The sequence below is a fragment of the Dromiciops gliroides genome, chromosome 3, assembly GCF_019393635.1.
Source record: "Dromiciops gliroides isolate mDroGli1 chromosome 3, mDroGli1.pri, whole genome shotgun sequence".
Classification (NCBI taxonomy): domain Eukaryota; kingdom Metazoa; phylum Chordata; class Mammalia; order Microbiotheria; family Microbiotheriidae; genus Dromiciops; species Dromiciops gliroides.
Genome location: NC_057863.1, coordinates 646,510,571 through 646,536,596, shown reverse-complemented (window position 1 = coordinate 646,536,596; position 26,026 = coordinate 646,510,571). Strand labels below are relative to the sequence as shown.

The 26,026-nt window shown below is 41.0% G+C and overlaps 1 protein-coding gene across 1 annotated transcript; it reads left to right on the top strand.

The window, feature by feature from the left end:
• The first annotated feature begins 121 nt into the window (after positions 1 to 121).
• On the top strand, positions 122 to 25,435 carry LOC122751456 (zinc finger protein 420-like). Its single transcript, XM_043998518.1, has 5 exons — positions 122 to 239; positions 3,343 to 3,395; positions 11,202 to 11,328; positions 18,629 to 18,724; positions 22,225 to 25,435. Exons 2-5 carry the CDS (start codon positions 3,363 to 3,365, stop codon positions 23,964 to 23,966), a joined length of 1,998 nt encoding a protein of 665 aa, XP_043854453.1. The 5' UTR covers positions 122 to 239; positions 3,343 to 3,362; the 3' UTR covers positions 23,967 to 25,435.
• The last annotated feature ends 591 nt before the right edge of the window (positions 25,436 to 26,026 follow it).

Below are 26,026 nucleotides of genomic sequence, written 5' to 3'. Positions count from 1 at the left end.
GCTAGAGCGCTGAGCAGGCGTGATGGGAGGAAAGAGCTGGACGACCCGGGGGGCTCAGGAGATGTGCTCTTGGCCACCCTCCCAGAGTGGGCGGGGGCAGGGGATGGGGGCGGGGCAGAAAGCCGGAAGTCTTTGACCTGAGAATGCTCTGCCTGCCCTGGAGCCAGGTACTATTTCCTTTCTTTACAGCTGAGATCACTCTGCCTTCCGGAAGCCAGCTCTGTGCACGAGGGTCCCAGGTAGGTCTGAACCAGAGCCCCCCCCCCCTTCCCCCCCCTTCCCCCCCCCGCCCCCATATTTCCTGGCTTCTGTTGGCTGCCCTTGCCATTGGGTCTCATTCTGACCTTATGGTGAGTGCCCTCCAGGTCTGCCAGGAGCACGTTTCCCTCCCAAGCCTGGCTCCCCGCCTCCACATCTTTTCCAGACTCCCAATCACTTCCCAAACTTCCTGGCTCCCTCTGTCCTTTCCCAGACTTTAGACTTTGCCCATAGGGATCCCGGAGTCCTGATCTCAGCCTCCCTATGAGAGGACCCAGGGGGTTGGGTTCCCTGTCCCCACCTCCTGGTGAGAGATGGAGTTGTCCTGCCTTGTTACCAAAGCTTTTCCCTGCCCCCTTATCTGAACCCGTGGTCCTCGGGCCAGTTCCCTATCAAATCCCAGGCGTGGGGCTCTCTGCTGGCTCCAGTCTCCCTCGAGGGATTCCAAGCCCAAGCTTGAGCAGAGGGTCCCAGGAGCCCTCCCTAGCTCTAGTTCGACCTCAGAACACAGTCTTCCTGCTTTCCCAGGCTCAGCCCGAGCGCTTCTGCCCCAGTGCTGTCCTATCTGGCCTGAGCGCTGTAGCTCTGCTCCCCTTCCTTCCCCAGGGCAGCTACTCCTGCCTCCCTGCCCCCACTTCTTTCAGAGCCCTCAGGGGTGAATCCCAGACTGGATTTGGTCTCCAGGCTCTGGCTTCCTCTGGTCATTGCTGAGCTGCTCCATTCCAGAGCCTTCCCCATCCTTAACCCTCCTTTGCTTCTCTCCCTCCTAGATCAGTCAGTCTGAGTTCTGTATGTTAGGGGCAGAAGGGCATGCTGGGAGGGCAGAGAACTCTGCCTCAGGAGCCATGGAGGCTCTGAGTACTCTCATCCCTGCTGGGATCCCAAGCCCCTTCTGTCTTTGGGCCTCTAGGAGAATGTGGAGAGGAGGAGGAGGCAGAAGAGGAGAAGTAAGAGAGGGAGGGGAGTAGGCTTCCTGTGAAGACCCTCTTCCCTTCCAAGCCTGCCTCTCTCTGCTGCCTCCCTCCCTCTGTAGGTTGGAGTCTCTCCCCTGAGTGAGGCCAGAGCCTTTATGACTCCTGTGGGAACTCACCCTCTCTAAATCCCTGTAGGCCAGCTTCCTCCCTAGGGAAAGGAGGGAGACATCTCCCCCTCTGGGATCCTTCTCCCTCCCCAACTCAGTCTGCAGGGGACCAAGGGTTGTCCCAAGCAGATATTGGGTCAAGTCCAGACACCAAAGTGGGAGGGACATTAGAGCAGTTTTATTATGAGGGTCAACAAATAGCTGTTCCCCCAGAGTATGGGCACAAAGGAGGTCATCATGGGACTAAGATTGCAGTGTTGTGGGGGGTGGATTTAATTGATCAAATTGATTATGAGGTGTTCCAAATAATTACAAAAGACAATGACTCCGTTTTCCCAAGTTTTATTGAAATGACCACAGGACGAACACCATAGAGGTGTCTCACATAGGGGGATGAAGAATAGTTATATTCACAGTGATGTGGGATGGAATTAGGGTCAAATTGATTGTGAGTCATCCCAAAAGAATTACAAGACTCAATGACTCAGTTTCCCAAGTTTTATTGCCATACTTTGGGTGACCACGGGGAGAGAACCAGAAAAGTAGAAAGGTAACTCTCAGATAGTGAAAGAAAAGTCAATTATGTTTATCATATAGATTGATTTTCAGTCTCATTATAATAATGTCCACCCTGGGGAAGTACACAGAAGGGTCTGTCCTTCTTTGGAGTTCCTGGGGTCCTAAGCCAACCCCTGAGGCGGGTACCTTTTTAAGTGGAGGTGTGGTTTGGTTTTGTTTTTTTTTTTTAGTGAGGCAATTGGGGTTAAGTGACTGGCCTATGGTCACACAGCTAGTAAGTGTTCAGTGTCTGAGGCCAGATTTGAACTCAGATACTCCTGACTCCAGGGCCGGTGCTCTATCCACTGTGCCACCTAGCTGCCCCTGGAGGTGTGTTTTTAGGGTTTGCTCATCATAAGTTGAATCTGGGCACAAATTTGGCCCTTTCCGCGCACATCTCTTTCTGTTTCCCATGGCTAGTTTCAAAACATCTTCATTTTTCATTTATTTCTAGTTTAAATTTCTATTGCCTGTCATTTCCTTTATTGTTATAGTCTTGGGCCTTCAGGGCCTAGCTCCCTCTGTTCCCTTTATGGGTACTGATTACTGTGGGTAAGAGAACCTAACATCCCGACTTGTAAGTTATCCATTAACTGGGGTCTGACTCCCTTTGAGAGCTCATATCTGAATTAAAGCTTGGGTCTTAGGCTTTTCTGTTAACCCTTTTTTTACCTCCTGCATCGATAGTGAGAAAAAGTAGGTTATTTCTTCATCATCTTAATCTGTTCCTCCTGGGAGGTTCATGGGAGGTCCTATCCTCATTTGGACTTCTTGGGGTCCTAAGACAACCTCCAAAGTGGGTACCTTTTTCCTTGGGGATATTTTGGGGGTTTACACATTATGAGGTGACCCTAAGGATACATTTAACCCTTTCTGCACAAGTTCCTAAAGAAATGCTTAAACTTGTCAGACCCAGAGGGTCTCTGTGTTTTTGATATCTCTTTTCTTAAGATCTGGTTTCCAGGTGTCCTGTCATGTAGGAATATTAATAGCTGTTAATGGTTAATTGTCCCTAGGTACTGTCTCTATTGATGGTGAGGGTCCATAGGGACAAATCCTCTTGGTTATTATAAGAACACAAACCTTAGTTTTTCTGTTAACCCTTTTAGGTACTATGAATAAGGACTCAACCTCAGTTCATGTTATCCCTTTTTTGCCTCCTCCATCAACAGGGTGGAGGAGATGGGCTTTTCTATGCTGAGCTAAAGAAGAGAGGGATGTTCTAGGTGGCTCCAGGCTGTCCCATGTTTATCAGAAAGGTGTAGAATTAAAACCTTCCCGGTTAGGTCTGTGTGACATTTGTCAGTAACAGCTTTGGCTGTTGCTCCATTTGTGGGGCCACAAAGGTTTGGGGAAGCCGGAGCCTGAGGTAGAGAAAGACCAGGGACAAGATGGAGGAACTTTACAAAATGGAGTCAACATTGGTTCCTTTGCTATCTACACAGGAGTCCTGGAGCTAGAGGGAATGGCCCCTGGGAGCCTCAGACGTCCACCTCAGGTAAGTGCAGTCTCTGCACAGACTCTACCAACATCAGGCATTGAAACCATTTCCATAGACATAAGAGATGGTCTGTGAAGCTTCCTTATGGATTTTTTCTTTACAAAAATAGGCATTAAGTGAAAAAAAATGCAAAAGAATTTAGTCTAGCAGGACCAGATCTCAAACTGTATAGTTAAGTGGTAATTATCCAAACAATCTTTTGCTGACTTAAAATTATAAGGAAAGGGGGCAGCTAGGTGGTGCAGGGGATAGAGCACCGGCCTTGGATTCAGGAGGACCTGAGTTCAAATTCGGCCTCAGACACTTAACACTTACTAGCTGTGTGACCCTGGTGTAACAATTGGAATGAGGCCACCTGCTGGAGACTTACTGTAGAAGAGTTCCACCCATGAAGCGAAGGTCTTTGAGGGCAAGACCAGGAGTCTTTTCTTTGGTGTCAGGAAGTGATGCGGGCTAGTGGGAGGAGGAAGGGGGAGCCTGGCGCTCAGTCTGACTCTCTTTCCTGGGCACTCTGTCAGAGAAGGGAGCTAAAAATGTGCTCTCCCTTTAATAGATAGGAATCTAGGCCTTTCTCTCTCTCCTTATCAAATTCTTATTCTCCTTAATAAACACTTAAAAGTCTAACTCTTGCTAAAGCTTATAATTTATTGGCGACCACTCATTAGATATTTTAGACAGACTAGCTAGAATTTTAGCCCTGAACACTGGGCAAGTCACTTAACCCCAATTGCCTCACACACACCCAAAAATTATAAAGAAAGCAGAAAACTGGGGAAGAATTTTTGAGACAATTACCTCTGATAAAGGCCTCATTTCTCAAATATATATATGGATAGGCATTAAGCGAAAAAAAGATGCAAAAGAAGGTAGTCTAGTAGGACCAGATCCCGAACTGTATAGTAAAGTGTTAATTATCCAAACAATCTTTTGCTGACTTAAGAAATAGAGAGATGGATCAGTGGAATATGACAGGTACAAATTATACAATAAGTGTCTATGGTAATCTAGTCTATGATAAGCCCAAAGATCCAAATTTTTGAAAGAAAAACTCATTATTTCAGAAAAGCTACTGGGAAAACTGGAAAACAGTGTGGCAAAAACTAGGTCTAGACCAACATCTCACACTTTAAACCAAGACAAGTTCAAAATGGGCACATTTAAGCAAATTAAAGAAAGCATGGAGTAGTTTTTATCAGGTTTTGGAACAGGGAAAGAATTTAGGATCAAAGAAGATAGAGAAAGCATTACACAATATAAAATAGATCCTTTTGATTCTATAGAATTAAAAAAGCTTTTGCACAAACAAAAGCAATGTAACCAAAATTATAAGGAAAGCAGAAAACTGGGAAAGAATTTTTGAAACAGTTTTCTCTGATAGAGGCCTCATTTCTCAAATATATAGAGAATGGAGTCAGATTTATAAAGATACAAGTAATTTTCCAATTGGTAAATGGTCAAAGCATATGAATAGACATTTTTCAGACAAAGACATCAAATCTGTGTGAAAAAAAGTTCTAAATCATTATTGATCAGAGAAATGGAGATGAATACAACTCTGAGCTACCACCTCACACCTATCAGAGTGGCTAATATTACAAGAAAGCAAAGTGTTGGGTGTTGTAGGGGATATGGGAAAAGTGAGATGCTAATCCACTGTTGGTAGTTGTGACCTGATCCAGCCCCTCTGGAGAGCAATTTGGCACTATGCATAAAGGGCTATGAAACTGTGCACACCCTTTGACATCTCTGTATGTAAGACCTGGTTCCCAGGTGTCCTGTCATCTCGGCATCTTAATGGCTATTAACGGTCAGTGGTCCCTACTTACTGTTTCTGTTCATGGTGTTGGTTGATAGGGACTTGAACCCTCTTGATTACAATACTGTTCATAAGAACACAAACCTTAGTTTCTCTTTTAACCCTTTTTAGCTACAGTAGATGGGTTATCTCTTAACCCCTTTTTGCCTACTCCATCAACAGTGTCTTACCCAGAGTGGCCTCAAGCCCTCAGTGTAACAACAGAGAACTCTTCTTCACTTGGCTAGCAACTGTCTCATGCCAGTCAGTACAATCCAGATTCTGATGACTGTCTCTGTAGAATCCTTTTCATGTTTTCATCCAGATAAGACTTGATTCTAGCTTCTCAGAAAAACAAATAGATATTTCCTTTAACGTTGTTCTCTTTTCAGTGATCACATAAAATTATTTCTTCCTAGAATTTGCTGTATTCATAAGCTTCTCATAAACCCTTTGCAGAATTTTCTTTTTTCTTTTTTTCTTTTTGGCAGGGCAGTGAGGGTTAAGTGACTTGCCCAGGGTCACACACCTAGTGTCAAGTGCCTGAGGCCAGATTTGAACTTAGGTCCTCCTGAATCCAGGGCTGGTGCTTTCTCCACTGTTCCCCCTAGCTGCCCCCCAGAATTTTCTTTAGAACATATCACATGTAACAGTTCTAGTGATGTTGAAATCTCCCATCACCCTCTCTCGTTCTCCTCCACAAATCCATCTACCTCACAAATAAAACACAACCTTTCTTCTTAATTACACAGGGAGATGCATATTGTCAGCCTGAAAATTCATGAAACAATCAATACAGGGGGCAGCTAGGGGGGCACAGTGGATAAAGCACTGGCCCTGGATTCAGGAGGACCTGAGTTCAAATCCGGCCTCAGACACTTGACTCTTACTACCTGTTTGACCCTGGGCAAGTCACTTAACCCTCATTGCCCAGCAAAAAACAATCAATACAGGAGAAAGAATGTTTTTAATCAGGGCAGAGGAGCTGTAACTCAGTGTATTGCAAAGAAAGAATGCTAGGAATCAAATTAACCAATATTTTATCAATTTTATTGGTTTTTTTCATAAAACCAGCTCTTAATTTTATTGATTAATTCTATAGTTTTCTTGCTTTCAATCTTATTAATTTCCCCTTTAATTTTCAGGATCTCTAGTTTAGTTTCTAATTGGGGATTTCTAATTTGTTCTTTTTCTAGCTTTTTAAGTTGCATGCCCAATTCATTAATCTCCTCTTTTTTTAAAAAAAATTCATGTAAGCAGTTAGAGCTATAAATTTTCCCCTAAGCACTGCTTTGGCTGCATCCCATAGATTTTGGTATGTTGTCTCATTATTGTCATTCTCTTGGATATAGTTATTAATTTTTTTTAAAAAAGAAGAAAACCAAATTACCAGTATCAAAAATGAAAAGGGTGATGTTACCACCAATGAAGTGGAAATAATTATATATAATCAATAATTAGGAATTATTTTGCCCAACTGTATGCCAATAAATTTGACAATCTAAATGAAATGGATAAATATTTACAAAAATACAAACTGCCCAGGTTAACTGAAGGGGAAATAAAATCCTTAAATAAGTCCATATTCGAAAAAGAAATTGAACAAGCCATTAATGAACTCCCTAAGAAACAATCCCCAGGGCCATATGGGTTTAGAGGTGAATTTTACCAAACCTTTAAAGAACAATTAATTCCAATATGATACAAATTATTTGGAAAAATAAGTGAAGAAGGAGTTGTACCAAATTTGTTTTATGATACAAATATGGTGGTGATACCAAAACCAGGCAAAGCAAAAACAGAGAAAGAAAATTATAGACCAATTTCCCTAATGAATATTGATGCTAAAATATTAAATAAGATATTAGCAAGGAGATTACAGCAAGTGATCACCAGGATAATATACTGTGGGATAGAGCACCAGCCCTGGATTCAGGAGAACCTGAGTTCAAATCTGGCCTCAGACACTTAACACTTACTAGCTGTGTGACCCTGGGCAAGTCACTTAACCCAATTTCCTCACCAAAAAAAAAAGATAATACACTATGACCGGGTGGGATTTATACCAGGAATGCAGGGCTGGTTCAACATTAGGAAAACTATGAACATAATCAACCACATTAATAAGAAAACTAACCAAAATCATATGATTATCTCAATAGATGCAGAGAAAGCTTTTGACAAAATACAGCACCCATTCCTAATAAAAATACTAGAGAGCTTAGGAATAGATGGAGCTTTCCTTAAAATAACAAGCAGTATCTACCCAAAACCATCAGCAAGCATTATATGCAATGGAGATAAATTAGAGGCCTTCCCAGTAAGATCAGGGGTGAAACAGGGATGTCCATTATCACCCCTATTATTTAATATTGTACTAGAAATGTTAGCTTTAGCAATCAGAGAAGAGAAAGGAATTAAAGGAATTAGAATAGACAAGGAGGAAACAAAACTATCACTCTTTGCAGATGATATGATGGTATACTTAGAGAATCAACTCAAAAATTACTTGAAACAATTAACAGCTTTAGCAAAATAGCAGGATATAGGCTGATGATGAGTGAGATGAGCAGAACTAGAAGAACATTGTACACAGTAACATCAACATTGAGTGTTGATCTACTGTGATGGACTATATTCTTCTCACCAATGCAATGGCACAGAAGAGCTCCAGGGAACTCGTGATGGAAAGAGGATCTCCAAATCCAGGAAAAAAAAAAAAAAAGAACTGCTTAGTATAGATGCTGAATGAACCATACTGTTTCTTTTGGTTTCGGTGCTGTTGTTTTTTTTCTATTTTGAGGTTTTCCATCATTGCTCTGATTTTTTTTCTCTTATAACATGACTAATGCAGAAATAGGATTAATGTTTGTGTGTGTGTGTGTGTGTGTGTGTGTGTGTAACCTATATCAGATTACCTGCTGTCGAGGGGGGAGGGAGAGAGAAAAATCTGAAATTGTAAAGCTTGTATAAACAACCGTTGAGAACTATCTTTACATGTAACGGAAAAAAATAAAATACTTTATTAATTTAAAAAAATAGCAGGATATAAAATAAATCCACATAAATCATCAGCATTTCTATACGTGACCAACAAAGTCCAGCAGCAAGAGATAGAAAGAGAAATTCCATTTAAAGTAACAGTAGATAATATAAAATACTTGGGAGTCTTCTTGCCAAGACAAACCCAGGAACTCTATGAACACAGTTACCAAACACTTTTCACACAAATCAAATCAGATCTAAATAATTGGAAAGATATCAATAGCTCATGGATAGGCAGAGCTAACATAGTAAAAATGACAATTCTACCTAAATTAATTTACTTATTTAGTGCCATACTAATCAGACTACCTAAAAATTATTTTATAGAGCTAGAAAAAATAATAACCAAATTCATCTGGAAAAACAAAAAGTCAAGAATATCAAAGGAAATAATGGAAAAAAATGCACAAGAAGGTGGGTTAGCTGTACCAAATCTGGAGCTTTACTATAAAGCAGCAGTCATCAAAACCATCTGGTACTGCCTAAGAAATAAAGTGGAGGATCAATGGAATAGGCTAGGCACAGGAGACACAGTAGTAAATGACTCTAGTAATGTAATGTTTGATAAACCCAAAGACTCCAACTTCTGGGATAGGAACTCAGGATTTGACAAAAACTGCTGGGAAAACTGGAAGATAGTATGGCAGAAATTAGGCATAGACCAACATCTTACACCTTATACTAAAATAAGGTCAAAATGGGTACATGATTTAGACATAAGAGGTGATACCATAGGTAAATTAGGAGAGGAAGGAATAGTTTACCTTTCAGATCTTTGGAAAGGAGAACAGTTTATGACCAAACAAGAGATAGAGAATATTATAAAATGCAAAATGGATGATTTTGATTACACTAAAAAGTTTATGTACAAACAGAAGCAATTCATCCAAAATTAGAAGGGAGGCAGAAAGCTGGGAAACAATTTTTATGGCCAGTACTTCTGATAAAGGCCTCATTTCTAAAATATATAGGGAATTAATCAAATTTATAGAAATCCAAGTCATTCCCCAATTGAGAAATGGTCAAAGGATATGAATAGGCAGTTTTCTGATGGAAGAAATCAAAGCTATCTATTCCCATATGAAAAAACTCTCTAAATCACTATTGGTTAAAGAGATGCAAATTAAAACAACTCTGAAGTACCACCTGACACCTATCAGATTGGATAAAATGACAAAAAAGGAAAATAATAAAAGTTGGAGAAGCTGTGGAAAAATTGGAAAACTAATGCATTGTTGGTGGAGCTGTGAACTGATCCAACCATTCTGGAGAGCAATTTGGAATTACGCCCAAAGGGCAATAAAGCTGTGCATGCCCTTTGACCCAGCAATACCACTTTTGGGTCTTTTCCCTAAAAAGATGATAAAAAATGGGAAAAGGACCCACATGTACAAAAATATTTATAGCTGCTCTTTATGTGGTGGCAAGGAATTGGAAGTTGAGGGGTTGCCCATCAATTGGGGAATGGCTGGACAAGTTGTGGTATATGAATGTAATGGAATACTGTTGTGCTGTAAGAAACAATGAGCAGGAGGAGTTCAGAGAAACCTGGAGGGTCTTGCATGGGCTGATGATGAGTGAGATGAGCAGAACCAGAAGAACATTATACACAGTATCATCAATATTGTGTGTTGATCTACTGTGATGGACTAGATTCTTCTCACCAATGCAATGGTGCAGAAGAGTTCCAGGGGACTCATGATGGAAGAAGATCTCCAAATCCAGGGGGGAAAAAAAAAGAACTGTGGAGTATAGATGCTGATTGAACCATGCTATTTCTTTTGTTTTTGGTGCTGTTGTTTTTCTATTTTGAGGTTTTTCCTCGTTGCTCTGATTTCTGACTAATGCAGAAATATGTTTAATGTTATTATATATATATAAAACCTATATCAGATTACCTGCTGTCTAGGGAGGGGGAAGGGAGGGGAGGGAAGGAGAAAAATCTGAAATTGAAAGCTTGTATAAACAAATGTTGGGAACTATCTTTACGTGTAACTGGAAAAAAATAAAATACTTTTATCAGAAAAAACAACAACAACAAAAAAGTAGATGGAATTGTAAAAAAGAAGAAGAAGGATAGGGATAAAGAATGGATTTCTGATTTCATTGTTTTGGAGCAGGAGTGTCAAACTCACAGCCCCCAGGCAGCATGCTCCTGCCCTGCTCTCTAGTGTGGATGGTTGAAATGTAATTGGGAAACAGTTGACAAAATAAATAAAAATACAACACAACATAAAGAAAAAAAAAGAATGCTAGGAATATTCTAAGATGGGCACTGAGGATAGGATTTATATGTGGTAAAAGAACAAACTTGAGTTAAGTACAGAAGCTACTTAACTTTAAATAGAAACTACTTAATGTAAATGGACGATTTTACAAAATAACCTAAAGTCCTGGGAGTGAGCTGGGGAATTTTTGGGAGGGGATAGTTCATTTGGGGGAGATCCATAAGACAATCAAGAGTCTAGAACTGACAAAGATTAGTTAGCCCCAGGCAATTCATTGACCTGGGAATGGGGAGTAGGTGGGAACCAGGCAGTTCTCAGTAAATTGTGGTTATCAATTCCATAACAAGACATTGCTCTGCTTTATTCTAACTGATTATATAAAATAGTTTTCTCAAAATTCAGTCAGGCTCTTAAGACTGGTTTCAAGACTTGACTCTGATACTCATAAAGGATACATTTGAGCAAATCTCTCCACTTCATTTCAGTTTCTTCCTGCAAATTGATGAGGGCTGGGGCAGCTAGGAGGTATAGTGGATAAAACACTGGCCCTTGATTCAGGAAGTCCTGAGTTCAAATTCAACCTCAAACCCTTGACCCTAGCTGTGTGACCCTGGGCAAGTCACTTAACCCTCATTGCCCCACAAAACATAACAAAAATTAGAAATTGATGAGGGCTGGACTATTGAATTCTGAATTATATTTCATCTCTATTTCCTATGACTTTTGGTGGTTTAGGAGTTGGTGACATTCAAGGATGTGGCTGTGGATTTCACCCAGGAGGAGTGGGGCCTCTTGGACCATCCTCAGAAGCAGTTGTACAAGGAGGTCATGCTGGAGAATGCTCAGAATCTGCTCTCCCTGGGTAAGGACACTTCCCCTGGTAACTCTGTAATCAAAGGGAATATCTTCATTCCTAGTGTGCAGGGCTTGAAACATCAGTGAAATACTAGAATGGGAAAGGTGCTGGTCTCCGGGGTACAAGATACAAGGGCCCTCCTGCTGCCTGGTTTTCCTAGAGAAAGTCTTTGCATTGTGGAACAGGAACCTGAGGGTCTCCTTTGCTGCTCCTGAAGTTGTGTCTTACCAATTCTAGTCTCAGATCAAAGATGAAATCGGTGTGGAAGCATCTCAGACGTGGAACTAATCTGAGAGCTTATTGAGTTGAGCCTCTACCTGGACATGACTTTTGTCTCCCAAATCTCTGAAAACTGCTCGGGCAGCTTTTCCTTGCCACCCTTCCTCTTTGGGATGGGCCTTGTGTTCTTTTTAGCAAGCATCACTTGGTAGCCTAAAACACATGATGTCCCTAGCAAAGGAAGTTTGTCCTTCATCTTCCTTCCTATCGCGCTCAAATTCTAGCACAGATGGTGGGAAAGAAGGGAAGGGAATAAGCAGTGATTTCTACCTACTATTTGTCAGGGGCTGTGCCAAGTGTTTTCTTTATATTACAGTAATGGCAATGTTGTTTTAAGAATGACTTTGGGCAGGGGGCAGCTAGGTGGCACAGTGGATAGAGCACTGGCCCTGGAGTCAGGAGTACCTGAGTTCAACACTTAACACTTACTAGCTGTGTGACCCTGGGCAAGTCACTTAACCCCAATTGTCTTACTAAAAAAAAAAAAAGAATGACTTTGGAGTCACTCCCCAGACTCCAGCATGTTGGGGCTCTTAGGCTGTGCTGCCGTTGCCTCAGGCTTGGGCACCCTTTGGGGCCTCGGCACTTTGGCACCATTGCCCCCTGCCCAGACCTTGCTTCAGGCGGCCCCAGCCGAGCTCCAATGGAGCCAGGACTATGTGGCCATGACATCCCTGCCGCCAAGAGCGGGGCGACCAGCGGGAGCATCGTGGCTGTTGTGGATGTGCAGTTTGATGAGGGCCTCCCTCCCATCCTCAACGCCCTGCAAGTGCAGGACAGGGAGACCAGGCTGGTTCTGGAGGTCGCCCAGCATCTGGGTCTGGACCATTGCTATGGATGGTACTGAAGGATTGGTGAGAGGGCAAAAGGTCCTGGATTCTGGCACCCTGCTCAAAATTCCTGTGGGACCTGAGACACTGGGAAGAGTCATGAATGTGATTGGAGTTTATCAATGAAAGGGGGGCCAGTCAAGACCAAACAGTTTGCTGCTATTCATGCTGATGCTCCTTAGCTCATAGAGATGAGTGTGGAGCAAGAAATCCTGGTCTCTGGCATCAAAGTTGTGGGTCTTTTGGCACCCTATGCCAAGGGTGGCAAGATTGGTCTTGGTGGTGCTGGTGTGGGTAAGACTGTGTTGATTATGGAGCTAATCAACAATATTGCCAAGGCCCATGGTGCTTATTCTGTGTTTGCTGGTGTTGGTAAACAGACCCAAGAAGTCAATGACTTGTACCAAGAGATGATTGAGTCTGGGGTCATTAATCAGAAGGATACCACTTCCAAGGTAGCCTTGGTATATGGACAGATGAATGAACCACCTGGTGCTCGGGCTCAGGTAACCTTGACTGGCCTCACTGTGGCTGAATACTTCAGAGACCAAGAGGGTCAAGATGTACTGCTTTTCATTGATAATATCTTTTGATTCACTCAGGCTGGCTCAGAGGTGTCTGATTTACTAGGTAGAATCCCCTCTGCTGTGGGTTACCAGCCCACCTTGGCCACTGTTATGGGTACCCTGCAGCAAAGAATTACCACAACCAAGAAGGGTTCTATCACCTCTGTGCAGGCCATCTATGTGCCTGCTGATGACTTGACTGACCCTGCTCCTGGCACCACCTTTGCCCACTTGGATGCTACCACTGTGCTGTCTGGGGCCATTGCTGAGCTGGGCATTTACCCTGCCATGGATCCTTTGGACCCCACATCCCGAATCATGGACCCCAACATTGTTGGCAGTGAGCACTATGATGTTGCCCGTGCTAGGCAAAAGATTCTGCAGGACTATATGTCACTTCAGGACATCATTGCTATCCTTGGTATGGATGAGTTGTCTGAAGAAGACAAGTTGACAGAGTCTTGGGCTCGGGAAAATCCAGCGTTTCTTGTCACAGCCCTTCCAGGTTGCTGAAGTATTCACGGGACACATGGGGAAATTGGTACCCCTGAAAGAAACCATTAAGGGATTCCAACAGGTCTTGGCAGGTCAGTATGACCATCTCCCAGAGCAGACCTTCTATATGGTAAGAACCATTGAAGAAGCTGTGACAAAAACTGGGAAGCTGGCTGAAGAGCCCTCTGGAGGAGTCACCTTCACCTGCCACACAGCCTTCAATTTCAGTTGTCTGAGCAAAGTACACAAGAACTTTCATTGGAAAAGCTTGTATTGTCTGAAGAATATTTAAACTTTGAATAAAATGTACATCTAAGCCCTGCCCCCCCCATTTTTTTTGAAGGCAGAGCCAAGATGGCGCAGAAAAGCCAGGAAGTTGCCTGAGCTCTCCTAAATTTCCCTCAAAAATAACATTAAATCAAGCCTCTAAACAGATTCTGAAACTATAGAACCTACAAAAAGAGAGACAACTGTGAGGGCCAAAATTTGATATATGGAGCGTTAATTGGGTGACTCGCCAGAATATTGGGGTCCCGGGAATATGAGGGACCTTTAAGTTCACCCTCCCCTCTGAACTGCCCTTTTAAATATTTCTCCCAGGCCAATAAGAAAGGAGCCTTACAGCTTTAATTCACAGAAGGATCAGATTTATTACTTGGGAATTAATTAAACAACAAAGGTGAAACCAAAGATAAGGAAATAGGGAAAAAAAGAAGAAATACTCTAAATTTAACCTATGCAATACCCAGATTGTTTCCAATTAAGCTAATTCAAAGGAATTTAGGGTTTTCCATAATTAAGTCACCAAAACCTGGAAAGTCTACCATTGCTCATGCAATAAGGGAAGAAGTAAGGGAAGAAGCCCAAGAGAGATTGTTCTGGAAGAACCTCTGCCTCCCCTCATGGAGCGTACAATCTTCCTCCTTCAAAAGGGGAGGTCCTTCAAAAACTGCCTATAGAGAGTTCTCCTCCTGACCTCAGTAGTAAAGGTAACTTCAGGGTGGGCCAGGTGTGGCCCCTCCCAAATGAGTCAGCTAAAAACTGCAATAATAATTTTATCACAAATAATTTTTACCACACAACCTTCCAACTTGAGATAACTTAGAAGACTTTAGGAAAGGTCAGTCTCACTCGGGCAAAAGGGGAGCGCAGTGCAGCTCAGAGAGCACAGCTTAGCATGGAGGAGGTCTGGGCAAGTCAGCAGGAAGCTCTTGGCCACAGCAGACTAGCTGTGGCCCTTTTATCCTGGCTCAGCAGCCAGTTGTGAGATACACCAGCACCAGCTGAGAGGGCAGGCTGCCAGCTGGAAGGCCACACACAGGACAGGCCTGACTGGGCCAGGCCATCCCAGTGCCTGGAACAAGCCCAGGGAGCAAGTCCAAGACAGTGAGAAATCCACAAGCCATAGAGGCCTCAGAGCAGAAAGCCAGTGGCACAGCCCCATCCCCCAGCACAAGAAACTTGAAACAGTGACCCTTCTGCCCCAGAAGCAGACCTCAACTTTAAAAAAATAAGCTGCAGTATGAGTAAGAAACAAAAAAGATCTCTTATCATTGAGAGCTTCTGTGTTGATAGGGAAGAACTAAACACAAACTCAGATGAGGACAAAACTCTCAAATTGCCTACATGTGAAGCCTCAAGAGGGAAGATGAATTGTTCTCAAGACCAAAAAGCCTTCTTGGAAGAGCTCAAAAAGGATTTAAAAAACAATTGAGAGAGATAGAAGAAAAAATGGGGAGAGAAATGAAAGCCACACAAGAAAATTATGGAAAAAAGTCAGCAGCTTGGAAAAGGAGGCACAAAGAAACAACAGCTTGGAAAAGGAAGCACAAAGATTGACTGAAGAAAACAATTCCTTAAAAAATTCATTTCTCATAGTTCCAAAGGACTCGTGATGGAAAATGCTCTCCAAATCCAGAAGAAAAAAAAAAGAACTGTAAGTGTAGATGCAGAATGAAGCATACTATTCCTTTTTTTTGGTTGTTGTTTTTCTTCTTTAGGTTGTTCCTTTTTTCTCTCATTCTTCTTTCACAGCATGACTATTGCAGAAATATGTTTAATGTGATTGTACTTATATAACCTATATCAGATTACTTGCTGTCTTGGGGAGGAGGGAGAGGAGAAAAATTTGAAACTAGAAATCTTATAAAAACAAATGTTGAAAATTATTTCTATATGTAATTGGAAAATAATAAAATACTTTTATGGGAAAAAATTCATTTGGCCAAATGCTGAAGAAAACAATGCCTTAAAAATTCAAATTGGGGTCAGCTAGGTGGTGCAGTGGATAGAGCACCGGCCCTGGAGTCAGGAGTACCTGAGTTCAAATCCAGCCTCAGACACTTAACACTTACTAGCTGTGTGACCCTGGGCAAGTCACTTAACCCCAATTGTCTCACTAAAAAAAAAAAATTCAAATTCAACAGATGGAAGCTAATTACTCCATGGGACACCAGGAATCAGTCAAACAGAATCAAAAGACTGAAAAAATAGAAGAAAACATGAAATACCTCACTGGAAAGACAACTGATCTGGAAAATAGATCCAGGAGAGGCAATTTGAGAATTATTGGACTGCCTGAAAGCCATGATCAGAAAAAGATTCTAGACACCATATTCTAGGAAATTATCAAGGAGAACTGCCCTGATATTATAGAATCAGAGGATAAATCATCATTGAAATGATCCACTGATCACCTCATGAAAGAGATCCCATAAGGAAAGCTCCAAGGAATATTGTAGCCAAATTCCAGAATTATCAGGTGAAGGAGAAAATACTCCAATGAAACGGCCTGTGCTTCAGATCTGGGGAACATGAAAGGGGGCAGAAGGAGAGATGGACGACAGGAGGCAGTTTTTTCTAAAATGCAGCAAGCTCTACTCTATTTTCCAGGTTGTCAGTTCTCTTATAGTAAAACAAAATATAAATTTGTGAGAACATTTTTGAATAAAAAACCATTCATCAAATTATAACTGACAGTTACAGCATATTCCTAGGAACGGCTACAAGACAATGAGACCACCTGGCTTCTTGTTTAACATTAAGGCCATGAGAATTTTTCCTCCTAGCATTTTGTTATTCTGTCTTCCTCACTCCCTGTCCCTGATTCTCAGAGCATTTTAACCGACCCTTGACATGCCTAAAGGTTTGGACTATTGCCTGAAACACTTTTAATCATTCCTCCTTAAACCTAAGTGTTTGGGCATAACACTGGGGAGGGGAACTTCAGGAAAGGCCTCTGGGGGCAGCTAGGTGGCGCAGTGGATAGAGCACTGGCCCTGGATTCAGGAGGACCTGAGTTCAAATCCAGCCTCAGACACTTAACACTTACTAGCTGTGTGACCCTGGGCAAGTCACTTAACCCCAATTGCCTCACTAAAAAACCAAAACAAAACAAAAAAAAATGCAAAAAAAGAAAAGGCCTCTGGCCCTTTGAGTTCTCTACATCTCCCCCTTTTGTTTTTGTTAAGGAGAGGTTATGCCTGGGAGGGGAACTTCAGAGGAGGCCTCTAGCCTTCTAAGTTCTCTACACTCTTATGTAGCCAGAAAGAAGTAATTTAAATATCATGGAACCACAGTCAGGATTGCACAGGACCTGGCAGCTTCAACATTAAAGGATTGCAAGGCTTGGAATATGATATTTCTGAAGGCAGAGGAGCTCGGATTGCAACCAAGAATCTATTACCCAGCAAAACTGAGCATTCTCTTTCAGGGGAAAAGATGGGCATTCAATGAAATAGAGGACTTTCAAGGTTTCCTGATGAAAAGACCAGAACTGAATAGAAAAATTCAATCTTAACACACAAGAATCAAGGTAAACAGGAGGAAAAAAAAAAGTTATTTAGCATGGTTAAACTGTTTACATCCCTACATGGGAAGATAATACTTATAACTCTTAAACTATATATCTATTTGGGCAGACAGAAGGAATGTACACTGAGGGTATAAATATAAATGGTCTTTGATGTGAAGATATAAAGAAAATTAAGGGGTTAAAAAGGAGTTTATGGGGAGAAGAGGAAAGGGGAGGTGGGTTGGGGTTAATTACATCATATGAAGAGGTGCAAATCACCTATTACAATGGAAGGAAAGAAGGGAGGGGTGAGCACTGTTTCAACCTTACTCTCATCAGATTTGGTTCAAAGAGGGAATAACTTATACATTCATTTTGATAAAGAATGACTTTGAGGGAATAAGTTATTTGCACTATAATAAATAACCCAAATCAACTATAAATGATATGAAGGAAGATGCTATCTCCATGCAGAGAATGAACTGGTAAATAGAAATGTATGTAATATAATTATATACATATGTGTGTGTATGTACGTGTGTACAACCCACACCGATTTCTGTGTAATTGTAGCCATCCTTAGGTTGCTGGGGTGTGGGAGGGAAGAAAAAAAATTTACACGATAATTTTGTTTTCTATTTGAAAGGAATAGCATGTTGTGCATAGTTGATGTAACTTTCATCTGAAATGATTTTTGTTGTTGTTGTACTCTGTTATAGAAGTACTTGTTTTAGTCTATAAATTTAAAATAAAACTTTTTTAAAAATTCTGCTAATTTTTCCTTACAATCACCTTCCATATTAGGTGACTGGAAACTGAGGCAAACAGAAGCTAAGTTTCTTACCAAGGAGAATACAGCTAGTACCTGTATGAAGCTGAGTTTAAACTCAGGCATTCCTGATTCGAGGTCCAGGGCTTTCTCCACTGCACTAACAGCTCCCTTTAATTTCTAGAGAGTGGAATCTTTGGAATGAATCCATTTTCTATGGAGAAGGTGCATGAAGCCCAAATTTTCATTTTCCAAGGTCTTTGTTGATCAGGCTCAAGGCTGTGCTGGGCCAGTAACCCTTTTTACCCACTTTTGAGATTAGAAGTTTCTTCCAGAATGGAACATAACAGGATAGGGCTGGAAGGTGAGGGGCTTTGGCAGGGTATGGGGTTTGGTTATTTCTCAGAACTGGTTGTAGAAAACATGCTATTTTGGGTTACTTGCATTACAAACACTAACAGGGGAGCATAAGGGGGTGATCCTCAAAATAAAGTGGCCCTGCATCCTCTCCTTTCTCTAAAGAGAACTAAATTGCAAGTTTTTCTCCATCCTCATCTCTGATTTCCTTACCCAGGACTTCCAGTTCCCAGAGAAGATGTGATCTCTTATTTTGAGCAAAGGGAAGCACCAGGAATGTTGGAGCCAGTAGCCCTGAGGAGCTGTTGTCCAGGTGAGTGAGGTGAAAGCAAGTTTAAGAGAGTAGTGATTACAAGAGACCTCTAGGGGTTGTGGTAAAGCAAATGCTAGATTTGAGGGCAGGAAGACCTGCCTTGGAATTCTTTTTCAGATATTTCTTAGCAGTGGCTTCCTGGGCTAACCACTGAGCTTCAGTTTCCTGATCTGGAAAATGATTGGGTTGGACTCCATGTCCTTTTAGCTGGCTTTCAGGGATCATCTATGGTCCTGTAAGAAGTCCTTGTTTGAAATTTGGAGGAATGCATAAAACTGCATACCCTCAGAGCCACCCATACAGCTACTATGTCTGTGTCCCCAAGAGATCATAAAAAGGGGAAAAGGACCCACATGTACAAAAGTATTTATAGCTGGTCTTTTTCTGGTGGCAAAGAATTGGAAATTGAGGTGCTACCCATCCATTGAGGAATGGCTAACCAAATTGTGGTATGTGAATGTAATGAGATGTTATTGTGCTGTAAGAAACAATAAGCAGGGCAGCTAGGTGGCACGGTGGATAAAGCACCGGCCCTGGATTCAGGAGTACCTGAGTTCAAATCCGGCCTCAGACACTTTGACACTTACTAGCTGTGTGACCCTGGGCAAGTCCTTAACCCCCATTGCCCCGCAAAAAAAAAAGAAAGAAAGAAAGAAACAATAAGCAGGCAGATTTCAGAAAAACCTGGACTTATGTAAATTGATGCTGAGTGAAATAAGCAGAACCAAGAGAACTTTGTACACAGTCACAGCAACATTGTGTGATGATCAACTGTAATAGACTTAACTCTTCTCAGCAATGTAGTGATGCAAGATATAATTCCAAAGCACACATGATGGAAAATGTTCACCACATCCAGAAAAAAGAACTGTGAAATCTGGATGCAGATTAAACCATACTCTTTCTGCTTTTTTTTTCTTTTTTAAGGTTTTGCCCTTTGGTTCTGATTTTTCTTTCACAACATGACTAATGCAAATTTTTTGTGTGTGTTAGGCAATGAGGGTTGTTAAGTGACTTGCCCAGGGTCACACAGCTAGTAGTCCCAAGTGTCTGAGGCTGGATTTGACCTCAGGTCCTCCTGAATTCAGGCTCAGTGCTTTATCCACTGTGCCACCTTACTACCCCATGCAGATATATTTTAAATGTGATTGTACATATATAACTTCTATCACATTGCTTTTTGTTTTGAGGAAGGGTGGAGGGAAAGAAGGGAGTGAGACAAATTTGGAATTAGAAATCTTATAAAAATAATGTCGGGGCAGCTAGGTGGTGCAGTGGATAGAGCACCGGCCCTGGAGTCAGGAGTACCCGAGTTCAAATCCGGCCTCAGACACTTAACACTTACTAGCTGTGTGACCCCGGGCAAGTCACTTAACCCCAATTGCCTCACCAAAAAAAAAAAAAAAATCTGCATTTCGGGGGCAGCTAGGTGGCGCAGTGGATAGAGCACCGGCCCTGGAGTCAGGAGTACCTGAGTTCAAATCCGGCCTCAGACACTTAATACTTACTAGCTGTGTGACCCTGGGCAAGTCACTTAACCCCAATTGCCTCACTAAAAAAAAAAAAAAAAAAAAAAAAAAAAAAAAAAAAAAATAATGTCCAATGTTGAAAACTAATAATAAAATACTTTTATGATTAAAAAAAAAATCTGTGGTCATGGAATTCTCCTGGAAGTTCATAAAGGGATCAGGTTATCCATTAAAAGCTCTCTCTTACAGTGCCTATTACATACAAGGCCCTGTGCTAAGCAACACAGAGACAAAGAGGTGCAAGGCACTTCTCCTGTTCTTATGAAGCTCACAGTCTAGTTGGGCAAACAACAAGCCAACAACTCTGTAGAAATATGCTGTGGGCAGGATAAACTGGAGGTGGTCAGGAGAGGGAAGGCCCTACAGTTAAAGGGGCATGGGAAATTATTGAGGAATGTGGGCTCCAGTTGCAGCTTCAGGGAAGCCAGAGTGAGGATTCTTGGCAACAGCGATAGGGAGGAAAACCCATGGAGTCAGGAAGTGGAGTGTTCTGATCACAGAACAGAAAAGAGGCGGCCCATATCACTAGATTGTACCATATAATGGGGAAACAGGTTGAAAGAAGACTGAAGGGTAGCAGAGGGATAGGTGAAGAAGTGCTCACACAGCCCTTCAGAGGATTTTATATTTGATCCTTTTGTACACATAAGGGTTTGCTTTAGCAAGCTGAGGGATGATCTTTTCACCTGTGACTGGGCCAAAGAGGAAAAGAAGGCATCTGATTGATGTGAGATGAGAGGATAAGATAGCCCTTGATAAAATGTCCAGGTCTTTGTTTTGTTTTGTTTTTCAGTAAAATAAGAGACTAAGTTCTCAGGTGAGTTGGTGTAGATGGTGATTGGGGCAGGAGCAGCCATAAGGAAGGGTTGGAGATGAATGAAAAGATTTAGAAAAGCTACTGTGGGGAGTGGCCCAAGGAGTCCATTAGGGAGATGTCAAACCATTGCCTTGCCATAATGAGGACCCAGATGAGATTAAGGAGCCTACATTTGTAGTATAGGCAGCCTGGATTCATGATTTTCTCTCTCTCAGTCAGTAGCACATGAGTGTGGAGTAAAAGCAGCTGCCTTTTGTGGCTGAATCTCTGTCACATTCTTGGAGAAATGTCGGCCATGTTTATGGAGGTGACCACTATCTCAGATTAGGAAGCAGGGAGGTAGAAATGAGCAGGTATCCCATAGCATGAAATGCTTAGGGATCTAGAAAGAAGCCTCTGAGATCTTCAATATTGGGTCTGGTAGGGTTTCATCAGGCCTAGAACCTGTCAAAGGTGACGACTTAGGAATGATTAAATGCAAGAAAGAGACAAACATGGCTGAAGCCTGAAGGTGCAGTTAACAGCCAGGAGAGAGAGCAGATAACAGGGATTGAGGTACAGGGCAGGGGTCCAGTCAGGACATCAGTAAACCATGATGAAGCACCCTCTGTTTTTAGGCATTGTGCTAAGCCACGAGGATGCAAAAGAAGGTAAAAGACAGTCCTTGCTGTCTAGCAGCTCAGAATCTCGTGCAAACAATGAAAGAGAAAGAGAAATGGAAAGAAGGAAAGTGGAGATAATATGTCTACTACTGTGGACAGAGCATGCCCAGTCAAAGGGTTTCTGTTCTAGTCTGAGCTGCTGGGATTTGGAATGAGTCACCCTGGCATTCTAAGGTCATGACCTGAGTTCTGAATGTAATGAATATGCCAGCCTTTTCTGTGTCACAGATTTGTTGTGAGGATCCAGTGTGTTTGAGTGTGAAGTTCTTTGTAAATTAAATCATCCTTGGGATGTGAGCTAATGACATTGTACAATGATTGGTTCTGCCCATGTAAGTTTGGAGATTTTTTTCTTTGCTTGGGGAAATAGAATGTAAATGAAGTTTTGTTCTGCCAGTGGAGGGAAGGGAGTGTGTGTGTGTGTGTGTGTGTGTGTGTGTGTGTGTGTGTTTTGTATCAGTGTCTATTTGTTTTGTTTTTTGTTTCTTTCAGAAGGAGAGATCAGACTTGAAATAAAGGAAAGTAGTGCAGAGCTAAGCCTTTCTCTGGAAGAAACCCACAAACTTCACAAGAGAGAAATCTGTGCTGCACGTGAGAGAATCGCCACTGGAGAGAAACTGTATGACAGTAATCAGTGTGGAAAGGCTTTCAGATCCAGCTCCAATCTTACTGCTCATCAGAGAATCCACACTAGAGAGAAACCTTATGAATGTAAACAATGTGGAAAGACTTTTAGACGAAGCTCTAAACTTCATGTACACCAGAGAATCCACACTGGAGAGAGACCTTATGAATGTAAGCAATGTGGAAAGGCTTATACATGTAGGTCAATTCTTAATAACCATCAGAGAATCCATACTGGAGAGAAACCTTATGAATGTAAACAATGTGGAAAGGCTTTTACAAGTTGTTTTAATTTTAAGGAACATAAAAGAATCCACACTGGAGAGAAACCTTATGAATGTGAACAGTGTGGAAAGACTTTTACTCGGAGGTGTTATCTTACTGTGCATCAGACAAGCCACACTGGAGAGAGACCTTATCAATGTGAACAATGTGAAAAGACTTATAAATATAGGAATAGTCTTCATAGACATCAGTTAATCCATACTGGAGAGAAACCTTATGAATGTAATCAGTGTGGAAAGGTTTTTACCTTTAGGTCTATTCTTAACAAACATCAGAGAATCCACACTAGAACGACACCTTATGAATGTAAACAATGTGGAATTACTTATAAACATGGGAGTAGTCTTAATCTACATCAGTTAATCCACACTGGAAAGAAACCTTATGAATGTAATCATTGTGGAAAGGTGTTTGTCTGTAGGTATACTCTTAACAAACATCAGAGAATCCACACTAGAAAGACACCTTATGAATGTAAACAATGTGGAAAGACTTATAAACATAGAAGTAGTCTTGATTTACATCAGTTAATCCACACTGGAGAGAAACCTTATGAATGTAATCAGTGTGGAAAGGTTTTTACCTGTACGTATACTCTTAACAAACATAAGAGAATCCACACTAGAAAGACACCTTATGAATGTAAACAATGTGGAAAGACTTATAAACATAGAAGTAGTCTTGATTTACATCAGTTAATCCACACTGGAGAGAAACCTTATGAATGTAATCAGTGTGGAAAGGTTTTTACCTGTACGTATACTCTTAACAAACATAAGAGAATCCACACTAGAAAGACACCTTATGAATGTGAACAATGTGGAAAGACTTATAAACATAGAAGTAGTCTTGATTTACATCAATTAATCCACACTGGAGAGAAGCCTTATGAATGTAATCAGTGTGGAAAGGCTTTTACCTGTAGGTATACTCTTAACAAACATCAGAGAATCCACACTAGAAAGACACCTTATGAATGTGAACAATGTGGAAAGACTTATAAACATAGAAGTAGTCTTGATTTACATCAGTTAATCCACACTGGAGAGAAACCTTATGAATGTAATCAGTGTGGAAAGGTTTTTACCTGTACGTATACTCTTAACAAACATCAGAGAATCCACACTAGAAAGACACCTTATGAATGTGAACAATGTGGAAAGACTTATAAACATAGAAGTAGTCTTGATTTACATCAATTAATCCACACTGGAGAGAAGCCTTATGAATGTAATCAGTGTGGAAAGGCTTTTACCTGTAGGTATACTCTTAACAAACATCAGAGAATCCACACTAGAAAAACACCTTATGAATGTAAACAATGAGGAAAGTCTTTTACACAGAGGGCTTATCTCAATATACATAAGAGAATCCACAATGGAGAGCAATTATGCCCAAGACATTATTAAACTACCCATATCTTTTGGCCCTGCAATGCCACTATCATGTATATTTTGAAACATGATTTGCAAAAAGAGAAAAGAACCCCTTATGTCCTAAAATATTTATAGGAGCTCTCTTTGTGCTGAAAAAGAATTGGAAATTTCAGGGATACTGTCAATTGGGGAATGGTTGGACAAGTTGTGATATATGATTGTGATGGAATACCACTATGCTAGAAGAAATGATGAGCTTGTTGGTTTGGGGAAAACATGGGAAAATTTGCACAAAATAATGAGGAGCAAAATGAAGTGGTTCTGCTCACTTCACTATACATCAGTTCATGTCAGTCTTTCCAGGCCTTTTTGAAATCGTCCTGTTTGTCATTTCTTATAGCACAATAATAGAGAATTAATATTACAAGGTGAGCTTTTACCAGGGAGGGGCTGAGGGACATGGCTTTGATTTTTGTCAGCACTCTCTTAGATCCTGCCACCTCCAGCAATCTGTACAAAAGAATCTATTTTCCACTTACTCCTTCCTGGTGGGGTGAATTCTTTGGACAACCTCAGAAATGTCCTTGAGAGACCTGGCTTTGAATATTTAAGCAACAAGGAGAGGATCTTTGGGTCCCATATATAAAAATCATTATTAACAAAATAATCTTTTTTCTCAAACATTGTCTTCCTTTGTGTCCTTTGTAGTTAATTTGGGTATTTATAATAGTCAAAATGACTTAATTGCTTAGAGTTGTTCTTGAAACAGCATTGCTATTACTATACACAATATTCTCTTAGTTCTTTTTTTTTTTTAAGGTAATGAGTGTTAAGTGACTTGCCCAGGGCCACAGAGCTAGTATGGGTCAAGTGTTTGAGGCCGGATTTGAACTATTAATGGTTAGTGGTTCCTAGTTACTGTCTCTCTTGATGGTTAGAGTTGATAGGGACAAACCCTCTTGGTTACTGTAAGAACACAAACCTTAGTTTTTCTGTTAACCTTTTTAGGTACTATTGAGAGATTATAAATTATAAAGAACAAGACTAGTCAAAAGGGGATTCTACATGAGTAACTAAAATGAAAAAAGGAGGAAGAAAGATAGGAAAATGAGATAAAAGCAGGAGAGAAGTGCAAATTTCTAGAGAAACTAGAGTTAAAAGACTTAAGTCATCTTCTAAATAGGACAACTAAGGAATACTCATATTTCTTTGCAACACATGGAACTTCAACAAAAATCAAGCACTAGGGCCCAGAGATAGAGCAAATGAGTGTAAAAAGGCAGAAATAATCAATATACAACCAAAAGACTAATAAACTGAATATGCATTTTAAAAATCTAGAAAAGTAAATAAATCTAAAAGAAGTACAAAAGGGTTACGTGATTTAGACATAAAGGGAGATACCATAGGTAAATTAGGAGAGGAAGAAATAGTTTACTTCTAGATCTATGGAGAGGAAAACAATTTATATCTGAACAAGAGATAGAGAATATTATGAAATGCCAAATGGATGATTTTGATTATATTAAATTAAGAAGTTTTTATACAAACAGAAGCAATGCAGCCAAAATTAGAAAGGAGGCAGAAAGCTGGGAAACAATTTTTACAGCCAGTATTTCTGATAAAAGCCTCATTTCTAAAATATGTAAGGGACTAAATTAAATTTGTAAAAATGTAAGTAATTGGGGGAGGCTAGGTGGCGCAGTGGCCCTGGATTCAGGAGTACCTGAGTTCAAATCCAGCCTCAGACACTTGACACTTACTAGCTGTGTGACCCTGGGCAAGTCACTTAACCCCCATTGCCCCGCAAAAAATAAAACAAAAAACAAAAACAAACAAATATAAAGTAATTCCCCAATTGAGAAATGGTCAAAGGATATAAACAGGCAGTTTTCTGTTGAAGAAATCAGAGCTATCTATTGCAATATGAAAAAAATTCTCTAAATCACTATTGATTAGAGAAATGCAAATTAAAACAACTCTGAGGTACTACCTCACATCTATCAGAT